The following is an 18,497-nucleotide window of genomic DNA, read 5'->3' as shown; positions in this document are numbered from 1 at the left end:
ATCCAATGATTTTAGATTTGTGCCAAGTAGTGAACGGGTATACATTTCAGGAGAAAATAGATATTATTGGGATGCATCCACTGTTGTGCCATTGTTCATTATGCTGTCCGTCTTTACCTGAAGAGAGTGGGGCAAGGCAGGGGAGCAGGGAAGAGCTGAAATCAAGGACTAATAACGAGTTAGCGAGGCGGGAAAAAAAACATGGAAAAGAGATGGGGGTTGATTTTTTGGGATATGCTAGCCAGCTGCCAATAGTCCCAGTCTCTGTCCCACACACACACACACACACACACATCTGATTCCCTGTCCACATTTGGAATTCAGCACCAGGTTTCACAGAGCGACCAAGATCCACACAACAGTTTAACACAGAAATCCAAAACGACCTGCTTGTGCGATTCAAACCTTTTGACAATTTCCTTGTCATCAGAGTGCCACTTCTACAGACTATGTTTGTTCTCCTATTGCATCACTATTACTGAATAAATCACATCACGATCAATCACCATATTATACTTTTAATCTCTTTATTGAGTGCAGACTTGCTTTTGCTTTGAGAGACAGGTAGAAAAAGTTCAAACAGTTAGAAAAGCTCTCTCGTTGAGATATCGGGCTATTCTTCAATGTTGAAAAGGTACACATCTGTAGATGCTCTACAAAGTCCGTCACATGTCAACTGCACGTCGGTTGTCTTTCAACCAGAACGTGTCTGTAGTCCATCTACAAACTATCACTAGACTATCAACAGCTTTATTTCTGCAGAGCAGCTATAGTGTCTGTAAATATACTACAAATGCACACAGTCCCGAGTTGGCTGCGTGGTTCAGATGGAGGATTGAGATCGCCTTACCTCCCAAGTGTTTCCCCAGCTTCAGTTGAGTGAATCCCGGGTGCGTGTATGTGTGGGCTCTGCCTCACAGACAGGAGGGATGGAGTGGACGATAGTAGTGGGAGAGGGGACTGACTCAACTCAGGCAGGATGTGCCCCACACACACAGAAAGCCACTGGCACGCAGAACCACGCTCCAGTGCATCCGGGAAACACAGCCTCACTGATGAGGCCCACGGGAAAAATAAACACACAGACACACAGACCACCGAAAGGAGAGTGAGAGAAAGTCTGGGTGAAATTGAGAGAAAGGAAAAGAGAGCGAGAGGAAGGGAGGGGGGCTGAGAGAAAGAGAAGGGGACCACCATGAGTATAGAGAGGAGAGAGAAAGCCATGTCTTACCCTCCCAATCTCTAAAGGGCATGTGTCCCCTGGGGATTATAGAGCTCCTCTCTCTCCCTGGGCCTAGTCACCCGTGTGTGTGTGTGTGTGTGTGTGTGTGTGTGTGTGTGTGTGGTTTCGTTGCTTGTGTAAGTGTCATGAGTGTGAGAAAGTGTGCGCTTGCATGTGTGTTTGTGAGAGGGGGAGTAACTGTGTGTGCGCTTGTGTTTGTGTTACACTTTTTCAGAGAGCGTCCCACATGTGGGCTGAGCAGCGAAAAGCCCCTTGCTCGACCAGAGCCCCGCGGATAACCACAACACTGATCCTCTTAGGACCGTTATGTCATCATACTGCCCTAATCCTCCAAACTACACAGGAGAGTACTGCGCTTCCTTATACATTCAAGGTTAACACACACAGGCTAGTGGGCAACATGCTATGGATCAGGGGTAATGTTTGTTTAGTTCGTCAGTGGGGTGGGGGGGAACAGGAGGGCAAGATGGATGGGGTTTACTGAGTGCATGGAGATTTGAAGAGTTGCCCAACAATGGGATGTCATCCGATTATATGGCCAAACAAATAGGCTATAGAAGCATTTGTGGACAGGACACCCCCTGCTCTGCCTAAAGTAGGAGAATGTGCGCACACAATATTATTCTGTACAATGTGTGTGGATATTCACACACACACACACACACACACACACACACACACACACACACACACACACACACACACACACACACACACACACTTTGAGGGGGCAGAGGGAACTGATCCTAGATCTGTACTAGGTCTACAGGAAACATGTAGTTTGAGCGAAAGTCAGACTTGGTGGATTGTGTTCTGGCAGCACCCTCTAGGATTGTATTCACTAGGGACCAAACGGAAGCAAATGGACTGAAACAGGGAGGGACCTAACTGCACTACCTGAAGAAACACTCGTAAAACGTTTTGCCATGGTTTGCACTAATAAATACAACCCAGGGGACACCCACCTGAGGAGACACGCTCTACCGGTGAGCTAGCGTTAGCCCTGTCTGGCTAATCAGCTCCCTAGCCGACAGTCCACCTTCCCTAGCTAAAACCCAACACTGCTCCCTGTGGTATTCACACACAAACACACCGACATGCTCGCGCATCCATGAACATCCACATGCATGTGCACACGCAAACACATCTGGATCATGAATAGTAGGAGAAAGTATGCCAAAGGGACCAGATGAGGCAATGTGGTGTGTCGCGATGCGGTCATCACAAGAGTATATAAACAAATAAATAACACCATCTTGTGCCGCAATGGTTTTTTCCCGCCCCCCCTTAAGGTTAAATTAGTTCCGCTTCCTCAAGCACAGCTCTCCCCATTCCGGAATCTGGGACAGATGGTTAGGGAGTGAGGGGGCATGCCAGAGGCTGCTGTTATCATGGAGCCATTCTCTAACAAATGCATGCATGCATGCACACTAGTGTTGCGCGGGTCAGCTGTTTGATCACCCGCACCCAATTGCTAATAACCCATCTGCAACCGCCCGACTATATGTGATAAAGTGATAATTTGAGGCCCTCACCAAACTCTAACCCGCTAATATAGAAAATGCGCTGTAGGCTACAGTCAGAGATGGCAGAATTATATATATTTTTTTACAGGGGGTGCAAGAGTTTTGGGGGGCTGATTTACATACACCGAGTATACCAAACATTAGGGACACCTTCCTAACATTGAGTTGCATATTCACTTTTTCTGCCTGTTCCCAAAAGTATTTGGTGATTGGGGGGTAGGCTATTTGGCGCGCATACAGTTCGGCCCTAAAGCGTAGACTTAGGCACTAATGACAGATGGCATTAAATAACGAAATAAAAATAAACTCAAATGTAGCCTATAGATATAAATTGCAAAAGAATGATAAATCCATAAAAGGTATTGTTTTCTCTTTATTTAACCCACCCTTCATCCACACAATATTTAATTACACTAAACCTGCCTGCCCAGCGGCTATAACCGCAGCAACGGTGGGTTATGAGTTAACCTGTGCATCACTAATGCGCACACACACACACACACACAAGTTTACTAATGCCAGAAAGTGGGACTGCTATGGGAGTCATTTAGTGCAGTTATGTGAAAGAGGGTGACTGACATGCATTGAGTGTTTCCAAGAAAGTCTTCATTGGTCTTCATTTGTCAAACCGTCATTGAAATGAGCGTGGATTTTAGCACATAAGTGCCCATGCGCAGAAGCTCACGTCTGATACGTCAAAGTTTCGTAAATGCCTTAACCAGGCTGCATCACATCCGGCTGTGATTGTGCGCCGCCCTATGCGACTCCCAATGGGCCCAGCGTTGTCCGGGTTTGGCCGGGGTAGGCCGTCATTGTAAATAAGAATTTGTTCTTAACTGACTTGCCTTGTGAAATGAAAAGTGTATAAGAGTTCGTTGCTCGATAATTCTAACTTCATCGTTCATGTGCACGTCATCTGAAATCAACATAATACATGCCTTAACCTCAACATATTTCAGTAGAAAACTCCAATCCACTTTCGTTTGAAGCGTGCTGCGTGACACAGTGCAACCAGCACAACATATTGTGTAGCAATGGGGGAGGGTGGGGCATACATTATTCACTCATATGGACGGTGACGGTGAAGAAGCCTATATTTGGGAAATGAAACGTTCAGCCTGCTGCACAGACCCTATGGATGCTCTAGTCTAGAAGAAGAAATAGACGTCATTGTTGTAAAAATGTGTCAGTATCCCACATTTACCATCATATACAGTATGGATGGGGAGCGTCGCTGCACAGCTTTTTTCAGGTCTCTCCAGAGATGTTGGATCGGGTTCAAGTCTGGGCTCTGGCTGGGCCACCCACTCCTGCGTTGTCTTGGCTGTGTGCTCAGGGTCGTTGTCCTGTTGGAAGGTGAACCTTCACCCCAGTCTGAGGTCCTGTGCGCTCTAGAACAGGTTTTCACCAAGGATCTCTCTACTTTGCTCCATTCATCTTTTCCTTGATCCTGACTAGTCTCCCAGTCCCTGCCGCTGAAAAACATCCCCACAGCATGATGCTGCCAGCACCATGCTTCAGCGTAGGGATGGTGCCAGGTTTCAAAGACTTCAATCTTGGTTTAATCAGACCAGAGAATCCTTTAGGTGCCTTTTGGCAAACTCTAAGCTGGCTGTCATGTGCCTTTTAGTGAGGTGTTGCTTCCGTCTGGCCACTCTACTATAAAGGCCTGATCAGTGGAGTGCTGCAGAGATGGTTGTCCTTCTGGAAGGTTCTCCCATCTCCACAGAGGAACTCTGGAGCTCTGTCAGAGTGGCCATCAGATTCTTGGTCAGCTCCCTGACCATTTAAGAATGGAGGCCACTGTGTTCTTGGGGACCTTCAATGCTGAAGAAATTTTTTGGTACCCTTCCCCAGATCTGTGCCTCAACACAATCCTGTCGTCTCAGAGCTATACGGACAATTCCTTTGACCTCAAAGCTTGGTTTTTGCTCTAAACTTTGGGACCTTATATACACAGGTATGTACCTTTTCAAATCATGTCCAATCAATTGAATTACCACACGTGGCCTCCAAGCAAGTTGTAGAAACAGCTCAAGGATGATCAATGGAAACAGGATGCACCTGACCAAAATGTTGAGTCTCATAGCAAAGGGTCTGAATACTTATGTAAATATGGTCTCTCTGAGTTGTTTTTTTTAAACCTGTTTTTGCCATGTCAATATGGGGTATTGTGTGGAGATTGTTGAGGAATATTTTTTATTTAATCCATTTTAGAATAAGGCTGTAAAGTAACAAAATGTGGAAAAAGGGGTCTGAATACTTTCCGAATGCACTGTATGTTTTAGGAATATAAAAGGTACTTTAAATATAATTTTTAAACATGATTTTACTCAGGCAAAAACTACTGAATGAGCTCAAACATGCTATGATGAATTTACTTTGATGACTGGGGTGAACATTTTTGTCCTGGCTAGCTATATAGAGTAGTTATTTGAATAACTGGAGCACGCAAAATGTCATTGACACACTGATTTTGTGAATCACTGGCACAGTGAGGGCCTAACCTCGTCCCCAGGTTAATTGAGCATAACGCATATAATCCTGGTATATCAATGAATCAAAGCTGGCCTCTGTGGGAGTGAACTGAAGTATTTCTTATTATTTGATCATAGCGAATCACACGACTGCGAGGCGTGGCTCCGAATCAGAGACATATGGTGTGCCACTGTGTTCGAAGGTCCTCAGGGAGGTTCGGATGTTCAGAGATTAGGGATAATGCCAATGGATATGGGTAGGGACATTTTCTATTGGACAAGGACTTTTCCACATTCTCTCTATTGGGTTAACAAAGGCCATTTTTGAGGTATTGAAATAATATACCACAAGTATAATTTTTTTTAAATATTAAAAGAGCGGAGCAGTCTCACTATGGCACAACCCCAAACATATCAAAATATGAGTGTGTATCATTTAGGTGCATAATGTGTGTTAGACTGTTTTGTAAGACTCAGATACAGTGTGTGTTCTTACCCCATTCTCATTGTGCTTTTCCCCACCGCTTCCACTTCTACGGTTGGCCTGCTCTTGAGATTGCTGGCTCCCTGCAGGGGGAAAGCACAAACACTGAGTACACTCTAGACCACGTGTCAAACTAATCATTCAATCTGGCCCCAAAAAACGAATTTAACCACCGCCAGTGGTATCATTTATTTTTAGTTGTAAAAAATACAAATTCATGTAGATCTCAAGACATGGAAATGAGTAAAAACAAACAAACTGTAGAATTGATAATGGACCTACATGTCCAGTCTCTTCACTCTCTACAGCTTGCTAACAGTCATTGAAACGAAAGCTAGACAGTCAGGAAGCCTAAAATTCTAAAAGTGATGTATAGAGAACTATTTTATTTATTATTTTTAAGGCGAGGAAATTATCAATATAAGTGCGGACCTCAATGAAGAACAAATGCAGCCCGCGGGGAAAATAAGTTTGACACCCCTGCACTAGACAGTATATGCGCAAACACACCCACACACACGGGTAAGATGGGTTTTGGGTGTGCGGCGAGGTCTCAATGCAACTGTCATTGTATGTGTTTTTACAAATTTCCATTGCTGCTAGTCTGACTGGTTTTGTCAAACAGGAACCCCTCTCAGGGACACAACTCTTAATTTGCGAGTAAATACTAATAAACAGAGAACCCTCTTCTGCTGAAATGGGTCTTATTAAGTATGCAGATGATAAATAATAAGTGTGAGTGAGTAAGTAAGAGCTGGCATGTGATGGACACTTCTCTGTGTGTGTGTGTGTGTGTGTGTGTGTGGGGATCTGTGTCTTTGTGTTCCCGCCCAGTGGAGGGTTGACTCTCTCCACTGAAGACACCATCATATTCCACCTCACTGAGCCCAGGCCGAGAAAGAGTGATGAGAGAAGACAAGGGAGTACACAGGGGTAAAAGTAACAAAAAAAATCCTGTGACTGAAACTTAAGTCGATCTCCGATCGATTGTCTGGGGCCAAGTTAATCTCCCCTTTCACGTGAGAAAGTCATGACCATCATACTTTTAGGGAAAGAGGATCATCTTGTATTAAACTGCGAGTTTAACCAATTCCAGTCCCCTTGATTAGGGGGTCTGGGTCCACCCTGGGAGAATTTTTATTTCGAAGGACTGAGAAGCTAATTTATGGTGACTTAAAAAATAAATAAAAGACACTATAACCCAAAATGAATTTTAAAAATGCTGACACCATCTAAAATATAATTTCCACCTCCAGAAATGAGCCAAATAACATATTGGTAAAACTTATGGTACAATTATTTCTGCATATTGGACCATGCTTATAGCCTGGTCTACATCCCTCAAACTCAACTCTGGAGCTCAAAATCAGTTCAACTGCGTTTTTCATCATTCCCCTCTAATCAGGGACTGATTTAGACCTGGGACACCAGGTGGGTGAAATTAATTACCAGGTAGAAAAGAAACCCAATGAGGTCCGGACCCTGCTGGTTAAGACTTGAATACCCATGGTCTATATTATCAGGATGCTATTAGCAACAAACAAAAAACAATAACAAATAAATATAAAAAGACCAAACTGCTTTCAAAAGTGTTTTCCGAGTTTGTATTAAGATTTATTGTGCATTGACTGCTTGTCAGAATACATTTCCCTCACTATGGCTCTCGCAACTTGAAAGCGCCTGGAGAGGAATATTTCTCTCGCATAGAGCACACAACCAGCCGACTAGGTAAATAGGTAAACTATTCTACTATAGGGTTGTTTTATTAACATTATATGGCAAAAATAGTCGTTTTAGCACGGAAAGTTGCATCCTGAGTGATACTTTGCTTGAAGGCTACAAACAACTATTTGAGTTGAGCACCGCGGTGGTGTGCATTATAGACTATTTAACTCACTTCATCTGAACATCGAAGTGTCAGCAACAATCATTACTGTCAGTTCAGTGCACACTGCATAACAGAGAAAATGTCATATTTGAGAATACATTTATTTTGGAATATATTGCGTAGAATAGACATGCTTCTGTATTAGGTCATGTCATCTCCAAACCACCCACACACACACACACACACACACACACACACACACACACACACACACACACAGACTTCTATTACGAATCTACAGAGATCTCAAAAACAACATCTCCAGAATCTATGTGATGGAAATCCGTCGCAGTGAATGAGAACTTTAACCCCTAAGTACAGTAGAAAGTAAGGGGAAGAGGGAGGGACAGGACATAGGAAAAAAAGAGACGATTGAGGGGCTCAATTCAATTAATTCCCAGATTCCGCGCATCCTTCTCAGCAAAGACCCTGCCCACGGACATTCTTCTCCAATACATTTTAAGAAGTGAGGAGAGAAGATGCAAAGAAACGATGAAAGGTTAATTAAGGGTAGAGGAGAGAGGTAACATGCTTGCATTGGTGTTCCAACGCAATTCCTATTAACACTCATGGCATTTCAATGCGTGGCAGTTGAAGCATAACGGCAATAAAACATGCTCAGGGGCAGAAAGCCCCCTTTCCAGTGGCAAAATTACAGTGGGCCTATTATTTATCATTTGTGACCAGCGTAGATGTATACAGTTACAATGCCTGCAGAAAGTGTTCATACTCCTTGACTTATTCAAAGCGTTGTTCTATTACAGCCTGAATTCAAAATACAGAAATATCACATTTATAAAAGTTCACACACCCGAGTCAATATTTTGTAGAAGCACCTTTGGCAATTACAGCTGTCAGTTTTTCTGGGTAAGTCTCGAAGAACTTACCCAGAAAAAACTGCCCATTATTTTATCCTGAAAACTTCCCAGTCCTTAACGGTTACAAGCATACCCCTAACATGATGCAGCCACAGCTATGCTTGAAAATCTGTAGAGTGGTACTTAGTAATGTGTGTTGTATTGAATTTGCCCTAAACACTTTGCATTCAGGACAAAAGTGAATTGCTTTGCCACATTTTTTGCAGTGTTACTTTAGTGCCTTGTTGCAAACAGGATGCATATTTTTATTCTGTACAGGCTTCCTTCTTTTCACTGTGAATAAGGTTACTATTGTGGAGTAACTACAATGTTGTTGATCAATCCTCAGTTTTCTTCTATCACAACTATTAAACTCTAACTGTTTTAAAGTCACCATCACCGACGCCTGTATCTTTGTAGTGACTGGGTGTATTGATACACCATCCAAATTAGTAATTAATAATTCACCATGCTCAAAAGGATATTCAATGTCTGTTTTTTTTTTTTACCCATCTACCAATAGCTGCCCTTCTTTGTGAGGCATCGGAAAACCTCCCTGGTCTTTCTGGCTGAATCTGAGTTTTAAATTCAGTGATGGAGGGACCAAACAGATAATTGTATGTGTGGGGTACAGAGATGTGGTGGTCATTCAAAGATCATGTTAAACACTACTATTGCACACAGAGTCCATGCAACTTATTATGTGACTTGTTAAGCACATTTATACTCCACTAACTTATTTAGTCTATTTAGGGCTTGAATACTTATTGACTCTCAAGGCATTTCAGCTTTTCATTTATTTATTTTTGTAAAAATGTCCACTGACATTATTGGGTATTGTGAATAGGCTACTGACACAATCTCAATTTAATCCATTTTAAATTCAGGCAGTAACACAACATTTAGAAGAAGTCCAAGGGTGTGAATACCTTCTGAAGGCACTGTGTGCGCTTGCCTTTGTTTGCCTGTGTGTGCGCGCGTTTGCCTGTGAGTTACAGACAGCAAAGGGGTTACTATTACACCCACCTTGATCACTGCTTTCGGTGGGTGAGTCCTCATGCCGGAGAAAGAACTTGACCTCTTGTTTTCGGGGTCCCCACTTCTGCAGGTGCTCATACATCATGTGCTCAAAGGGGATTGCTCGTTCTAGGGGTATGGGGGGGACAGAGAGAATTGCTTATTTCAGCCATCATTGATTTATTTCATTCCTATACGTTTGCTTGTATGCAATGTATGTGGTAGCACTTTCCATGGCAATAAAGCCTTCTGAATTTGAGAGAGAATTTAAAAACAGGAAAAGGCAGAAGCAGGTGGCTCATAGCTGTCTGAATGACTAGTCTATAATCTGCTTATCCAGCGTCTCAGAGTAGGAGTGCTGATATCGGATCAGGTCCCCCCGTCCATGTAATATTTATTGTGATCTAAAAGGCAAAAGTTACCCTAAATCAGCATTCCTACTCTGAGATGCTTGACACATACTAGCCCAGGGACTGTGAGGGACAGCGAGAAGGAAAGGAACAAAGAGAGAAAGAGAGCGATTCAGAGAGAGAGAGGCAGGGGGGATCTTAGCCCACCCCATAACATTCTGTACCATGACAGCGATGGCACTATAACCAGTAGAAAGCAGAGTTCTCCTGGTTGAGCAGAGTGACTGTACCAAAGCAGGAGCTTTAAAAGCACTTAAGTGAGCTCCTCCGCTTGAGGCAGACTCATGCCGACTGCTGGCCCCATTCGTTCCCATTACAGCTGAGCCAGACGCCTCACACAGGCAGAAAGGAAGAAGGGCAGCGTGGCCGCTCCCCCCTCCCCTCCAAAAACTTGAGCTCTGATGAAGACTAGATAGTTCCGGCTGTGCTTTTCATCAGTCTTTGGCTGCGTCCCAAATGGCAAAAGCAGTGTAGTATATAGGGGACAGGGTGCCATTTGGGATGCAGACTGTCTCTTCAGACATTAAATGCAGACAGCGGACACACCCCGCTGTCAGAGTGTGCGCGCACACACACACACACACACACACACACACACACACACATCATGATTGCTTCTCTCACCAGAGTTCTAGCTGACACACCAGTGTCATCAGTGTTTTGCTGAGAGGGACCACTCCTTGAGATAAACATGACATCCAGCCAGCGTGTTTATTAGCCCTGTTACGTAACCCCATTTGGCTAGCTCCTGACAATACAACTCCTCTGTGTGTGTGTAAGCTGTTCTCCTTTGGGGAGAGATCTGTGGCAAATCAGTATTTTTGTATGCGATTACACAGTACAGTGGAGGTTACGGACAGTTTTATGGCACACACCTTAAAAAAATACGTTTTCAAAACCATGTGGAATTTGATTATTTGTCAAACATTCATTTTTAGATCATTTTCAAAAATAAATGTTCTTTTCACATATCTAATAATATTATGTATGCTTTATATTACTGTTTGGATGCCCATTTGTGGTGTCTACTTATTTAGTGAGGCCGCTATAGGTCAAGTGCACAGTACCTTCAAGCTTTGCATTAATGGGCTTGCAATCAACTAGAATTTAATTTGTTTCCATAATTCAGGCATTTTGTCTAACTACAAGTAAAATGAACTGGCCATTACTCCTGCAATTGGCATAGGCCACATACAATTGACAATTCCCTCAAAAATTGAGTTGTCCCTATAGTGCACATCTGACTACTCAAAGATCCACTTGTCTCCAGCGGTAGTTTCACGGTTGTTTCTCACACGAGAACTAGTTATTACCGTAGTATGACTGGTATGTACGGCTCTGAAAAGCTGTCCGACGCAGAAGACCACACTTTCGCTGTTTGTGTATATAGAGAAGTGTTTCCTTTCACAAAGCTTATTACAAATTGGAGCTGACTGTGTGCTACATACTTATTCATGCTCAAGTCTGAATGCAGCCTAAGCAGAGAAAGCATGTATCCCAAACAACTCCCTATTCCCTATTTAGTCCACGACCAGAGCTCTTTGGGCCTTAGTAAAAGCAGTGCACTATATAGGGAAGAGAGCCATTTGGGATGCACACAGAGCATTGTTAGGGTCTCAAAGCACACAACTCCTTCACAATTTGTGTGATAATGAGAGTTGTCAACATGCAGTTCAGGTAAAGTGGTTGATCAAAAAGTCTCCATTTCAACACTGACCTAGTCTAGTTCGAAGTGCACTTCAAGTCCTGAAGAGCCAACATATGAGCAGGCTGTTACTCAAGCCAGTATCTGACTAAATAGCAAAAATTAAAATGAGCAGTGGAACTGGACTCTAGGTCAAGATTGAAGTATACCTGCACTAGAGGCTAGGGTAAGAAGGTGCTTGAGGAGGAGATTCGAGACGGCGTCAATCTCTTACCGTTGCCTCGCCACACTTCGGCAAGGTGGCAGCCGCTCTCGCCAGGCTCCTTGCAGAACTCGACCACGTCACGGCATGACGTCTCAGGGGTGATGGGCACCTCGGTCAGTGCCTGTTCCCCATCACTTAGGTACACTGTCAGGATCATCTGAGCGGGAGAGAGGGAGGGAGGGAGGCAGTTATATCCCCAGCTATTGGTTACGTTGAGTAAGCAGTAGTACATTTAAGTCACGGGACAGGTTTTGCTCCCACAACATCAAAAACAGATCTAGGGTCAAAATTTAGCATAAACATTTTGGCTAAACGTTAGCTACCCTTTGCCAATCCAAACTACACGTGCTTCATTTGCACAATGGTTTCAGTGCCTTCAGTTAGCTAGCAATGATAAATAGCTACCAAAAGCGATTGACGTGGATTTTCAGTGATGTTTTCAGCCATCTATCAGTAATAAGCTTTCTCGCTCTCTGCTTTGCGCATTGGACAATCAAGCCACGACCAACCATGTGCCCTGACTGTAGCTCGAGTTGCGTGTATCCTCAGCACACACTGCTGTGGAATGTGAGTGAAAAGGTTTGGTGGAGCTCTTTATGGTAAACGTCACAGAGGTTTGTGGAATACCACAGACTGACATCAGTTCCTCATAGGTGCATTGACATCTGATAACACTACCCCTACTGAATCAGCAGTGTACATGGGTTAACTCAATGGTCTGGTGATGATCATTATAACTTTCATCCATAGAGAAACAGAAAAACGGCTGCCAGAAAGCATTTATCTATGGCCCCAAACATATTTTTTTCCACATATTACCTGGACTATTCCTCCCACCCTTCTTTCCTTCTTATCGTAGCACTCACAGGTTTTAATGTGACATCAAGTGTTACCCATCAAAGACTGTCAGCGTTTGCCACAAGAGTCCCCCCAAAACTCTATGCACACACTTGATTCAGTCCAACGCTCAAAGCAGAGATGGAGAAAGCTAATTACTGATAGAACATAATTAATAACACATTGAAGATACCTCCACTTCTATCCTAACAGCATAGCCTGCATCAGTCACAATGGGCAGTCCTTCACACGGCTGATCTTGCCTCGGCAACAATGAACCAAAATCTCTATGAAATTAGAATGAGTGGCATTCCCTTCTGATTGCAGCTAACACTGTAGCACACATTACACCCAATCCCACACTGACCCCTAGCCCCACTGCAGTTTTGGGCAGTCAGACAAGATTTTATAAATTAAAGAAATATAGGTGAAAATTCCACACGGCCAATCTGGGGGAAACGTGGAGCCATTACCCTATTGATTATATCCATTCAATCCTTTCATATCGCCAAAGTCCATAGGGGGTCTTGCTATGGGTCGATTTGGGATAGAGCAATAGATTCCACCAAGAGAGCAGCAGGGGGTAAGAGAGAAATCATTGGCCTTCTTTTCCACAGAAGGGGGGTAGACAAACCCAAACATGATGCAAATGTAGAGCGCCAATCACACCAACCAAGACCAGTTTCCACAACGAGTGCCAACAGGCAATCCCATACCAATGAACTTATCTTTGTCCTGTGCTTTCTTATTTTCCAAATTAAACAAGAGAGGATAACATAATTTAAGTAAATGCATAATTCAGGGAAGCGGGCGCCAGGAAAGTGGTAGGCAGTGTTTGCCCTCTTTTGATGAGATTTAAAAAAAAAATTATTAATAAAAAAATTACAAATTTAAAAAAATAAATAAATATATAAAATAAATACAAATAAAAAAAAAAATACTAAAAAACAACAAAAAAATAAATAAAAATAAATAAATTCGGGAAAACAGGGATGAACAAAGATTACCACTGCCAACACTGGACATGAGACAATTCAGAGCGCAGAGCATCAAAGCCCCTTGTCTCCCTGCAGAATCCCTCCATTAATAAGATCCACCTCAACATCAATATATCAGATGAAATCATAATCGCAATACCAAGCAATTCTTTTAAGTGCACTAAAACAAAGCCCATTGGACCATGACGGATAATGCAAGAAACAAATGATCTTGCCAAAACCTACCAGGGAAAAAAAAACTGGTAAAATGATTTGTTGGTATTGAATGCTCTTCCTAAAATGAATAGGCTCTGACTTATTATAGTATACTGCAACCAGTAGCCTACATTTCAGATGTGAAGATCTAAGTATGTGCATATGGCAATAAACAAGCTCTATGGCAAATGGTGGCAATGGCCAGCAGCACACTCAGGGTCAGCAGTCAACACAATGAAGAATTACCAACTATCCACTCAATCACATCATTCCAAGACAGGGGAGGCTCATCTACAAAGCAACATGCTCACACACAAATATTGTTTTGACAAAAAAAGGTTTAAAAAAATAAATAATTGTCCTGTCTGGCTCAGTTGGAAGAGTATGGTGCTTGAATCGCCAGGGTTGTGGGTTCGATTCCCGGGGACACCTACACATAAAATGTATGCACGCATTACTAAGTCGCTTTGGAAAAATGTGTCCGCTAAATGGCATATTATTATATTCAAAAATATGAAATTCACAAAGGTCAGCATTTCTGTCATGCCATGGGATTTTTATGCAAACATATGACCTTCCAAAAAATGCCGACACTTCTGCCAAAACACAGGAACCACGGAAGTGCTGGTTAGACCAATCAATGGCCTCTGCCCCAGCATTGACATGGGTCACCAATAACGTTGCTGCAAAACAAAGGTTAGATGGATGACAAAAAGAGTTCTCACTGGGAAATATAGAGAAAGCAACAAGCATATCGACAAGGACCTGGCACGGGCAGGCAAAACTGAAAACAGCAAAGGCTGTTGTAAAGATTTAGCCGAGACAATTTCACCTCATAAACGAACTACGCTGGCGTGAGACAATGAGAGTAAACCACCCTTGAATTGAAACTTGAGCAAGACAGATCTCACCTCAAGAGGAATACTAACCACCCTCCCATAGTTGCCGTTTCTGCCCGGGGCACTTCCCCCTTTAACTGCTGTCCTTCTCCTCCGGCCTTCCTTCTTCCCCGGCCGGTGGCGCTCCTTCACCCAGGTACGGTCCTTCGAGAGGCTGACCAGGCCGCGGAGCACTATGGTCACAAACTTCTTCATTATGCACCCCCCCCCCCCGCCGCGTCTTATCGCCCTGCCACTGAAGACTCCAAAACACACTCAAGTAAACAGTATGAATAATAAACGCTAGGCAAGCGTCAGGGTACGCAGTAGCGAAAGGAGCCCTGCGGAGGAGTCTTTGGAGGAGTAAGCCTTGCTTGTTGTGTGAGCACCAAGGGATGAGAAAGAGAGACAGAGAGAGAGCGAGAGAGGGAGGGGTGCATCCGCAAGCCCCCCTCCTGAGCAAGGCTCCCTGGGGCACACTGGTGAGTCTAGCACCGATGACACACTGCCAATGAGTGTGGGCGGGCCTTGCTGTGACTGACAGATAGAGGATCCAACCCTGGCATCGCTTCAAGACGGTGACGGCTCAAGTAAGTCCCTCTCTGGGATTGTTTCAACCACTGCTTCCAGCAAGCAATCCCCCGTCTCTGGAGAGCATAGATGTATCGCGATTTGCGAATGAATGGGCAGCGGAAGTGGAGAGAGAGGGAGAAAACAAGGGAGAGCGAGCGAGAAAGAGAGGGAGAGAGAGCGAGGGAGAGAGAGAAGGGAGGGAGGGAGATGCATGCCATGCCTGCTCCCCAGTTGAAGGATTCACATAGTCATCAATTCTGACCACTCTAATCACATTCATATCCATAGCGAGGAGTGTGGACGCCTCTAAACAACATGAGAAAAACAAAACAAAGAAAGATTTAGAAAGCCATTTATTGCTACAATGACAACACTGGATTTAACCAGTTAAGGTACTGTACTTTTCAACAGTTACAGCATAATCTAGGACAATGGTCACTTTAGTGTGCATGTGTAAATAGTAATCTATTTTTCAGAACGTGGAGCCAGGAGTATGTCAGCTCCAGGGTTGGAAACATTTCATTGTAAATAGGCCCGTCAATTCTGTGAGCGAGTTGGATATCTGATTAACGAACTTGAAATAAATCCTTATCGAGGATAGATTCCGTGAATTTGTATGGGGAATACATTCATTAGGCTATATAACAGACGTGCTTTTCAAATCGTGGCCTTGGGCCCATCTCAATTGACTGAAGCAAAAACTGTCAACATTACCACAATAGCCATTATCACTCGTATAGGGTAATGGTCATCATTATTTAGGAAAAACCCTTTCTACCACTAGGCTTATATGGTCAGGCTCCCAAACATTGTATTTTTCGATTAAACACTACCACAATATTTCAAGTGATATATAGCCCTTGAAATATCCAAGTGCAAACTTAAATAATAAATCACCAAGGAAGTTAGTTCTAGCTCCCAAATAAGCTCCCACTTTAATGAAAATACTTTCAAAAAAGGGTCATTTTCTTTTCGTCTGCCAACCAGCCAGGTTCTACATATGATGAATTGCTCCATAAAAAAGACACCTACTACTTACTGTATCACCATGCAATGTTAAACGTTAGTTGCATCATTCCTCATCCGTTTAGTGCTTATACAGTAAACCCCAATATTTAGTTGATAGAGATCGAGATATATATTTCTGGATTCAAGGTTAATTGGCATAAACCTGATGCTATGCCAGTCTCTACAATAAAATCCATCAGCCATGGTTGCACCTTTTAATTTCAAGTAGAAGCATTGGAGTATAAATGATCTGGGCATTCTATTGACAGAGTTAGATAAGATAATGGATATCAATATTCCAGTCCTACAAAAAATGGAAGTTGTTAAATATTAGTTTACGGGGAAATATGTATACAATTAAAATGATGCTTGTTCCTAAGTTTAACTACAGTTGATGTCGGAAGTTTACATACACTTTAGGTGTGAGTCATTAAAACTTGTTTTTCAACCACTCCACAAATTTCTTGTTAAACTATAGTTTTGACAAGTCGGTTAGGACATGTACTTTCTGCATGACACAAGTAATTTTTCCAACAATTGTTTAGACAGATTATTTCACTGTATCACAATTCCAGTGGGTCAGAAGTTTACATGCACTAAGTTGACTGTGCCTTTAAACAGCTTGGGAAATTCCAGAAAATGATGTCATGGCATTAGAAGCTTCTGATAGGCTAATTGACATCATTTGAGTCAATTGGAGGTGCCTCTTTGCTTGACATCATGGGAAAATCAAAAGAAATCAGCCAAGACCTCAAAAAGAATTGTTGACCTCCACAAGTCTGGTAATTCCTTGGGAGCAATTTCCAAACGCCTGAAGGTACCACATTCATCTGTAGAAACAATAGTTCGCAAGTATAAACACCATGGGACCACGCAGCCGTCATACCGCTCAGGAAGGAGACGCGTTCAGTCTCTTAGAGAAAAACGTACTTTTCTACGAAAAGTGCAAATCAATCCCAGAACATCCAAAGGACCTTGTGAAGATGCTGGAGGAAACGGGTACAAACGTATCTATATCCAGAGTAAAATGAATCCTATATCGACATAACCTGAAAGGCCGCTCAGCAAGGAAGAAGCCACTGCTCCAAAACCGCCATATAAAAGCCAGACTACGGTTTGCAACTGCACATGGGGACAAAGATTGTACTTTTTGGAGAAATGTCCCCTGATCTGATGAAACAAAAATAGAACTGTTTGGCTATAATGACCATTGTTGTTTTTGGAGGAAAAAGGGGGAGGCTTGCAAGCCGAAGAACACCATCCCAACCGTGAAGCACGGGGGTGGCAGCATCATGTTGTGGGGGTGCTTTGCTGCAGGAGGGACTGGTGCACTACACAAAATAGATGGCTCATGAGGAAGGAAAAGTATTTGGATATATTGAAGCAACATCTCAAGACATCAGTCAGGAAGTTAAAGCTTGGTCGCAAATGGGTTCCAAGTGGACAATGACCCCAAGCATACATCCAAAGTTGTGGCAAAATGGCTTATGGACCACAAAGTCAAGGTATTGGAGTGGTGGCAATCACAAAGCCCTGACCTCAATCCCATAGAAAATGTGTGGGCAGAACTGAAAAAGCATGTGCAAGCAAGGCCTACAAACCTTACTCCGTTACACTAGCTCTGTCAGGAGGAATGGGCCAAAATTCACCCAACTTATTGTGGGAAGCTTGTGGAAGGCTACCTGAAACGTTTGACCTAAGTTAAACATTTTAAAGGCAATGCTACCAAATACTAATTGAGTGTATGTAAACGTCTGACCCACTGAGAATGTGATGAAAGAAATAAAAGCTGAAATAAATCACTACTATTATTCTGACATTTCACATTCTTAAAATAAAGTGGTGATCCTAACTGACCTAAAACAGGGAATTTTTACAAGGATTAAATGTCAGGAATTGTGAAAAACTGAGTTTAAACGTATTTGGCTAAGGTGTATGGAAACTTCTGACTTCAACTGTATATTTCAATGATACTACCGACATACATTCCATACATTTTTAAGCAGTATAATAGTATTATTAAATATTTCATATGGGAGTGGAAAAGACCATGCATCATTATGCAGAAAATACATGCCCCTAAAGAAAGAGGGTTAGGAATCCCAGATGTAGAACTGTACGATGTGACTTTCGAGCAATCCAAAATGGCAAAGCACTGGAGGAGAGGTAGAAGAGAGATTGGTTACGTTGGAAACT

General features: G+C 42.9%; 1 protein-coding gene across 12 annotated transcripts in view; it reads right to left on the bottom strand.

The window, feature by feature from the left end:
- ppp1r13bb (protein phosphatase 1, regulatory subunit 13Bb) overlaps positions 1–18,497 on the bottom strand; it is a 104,813-nt gene that overhangs the window by 41,703 nt on the left and 44,613 nt on the right. For 4 of the 12 annotated variants that reach the window (XM_014145114.2, XM_045695775.1, XM_045695774.1 and 1 more), the window contains exons 1-4: positions 14,772–14,951; positions 11,822–11,969; positions 9,502–9,621; positions 5,743–5,813 (exon numbers count right to left, since the gene is read on the bottom strand). In XM_014145114.2, the coding sequence (XP_014000589.1) occupies positions 5,743–5,813; positions 9,502–9,621; positions 11,822–11,969; positions 14,772–14,936 (504 nt within the window). In that variant the 5' untranslated portion in view covers positions 14,937–14,951. Of the gene's footprint in view, positions 1–850; positions 1,098–5,742; positions 5,814–9,501; positions 9,622–11,821; positions 11,970–14,771; positions 14,952–18,497 lie in introns of those variants that run through there. The other 8 variants (XM_045695778.1, XM_045695779.1, XM_045695780.1 and 5 more) reach the window with 4 other exon arrangements.

This window comes from Salmo salar, chromosome ssa15 (genome assembly GCF_905237065.1).
Source record: "Salmo salar chromosome ssa15, Ssal_v3.1, whole genome shotgun sequence".
NCBI lineage: Eukaryota > Metazoa > Chordata > Actinopteri > Salmoniformes > Salmonidae > Salmo > Salmo salar.
This window is presented reverse-complemented; position numbering and strand designations above follow the sequence as displayed.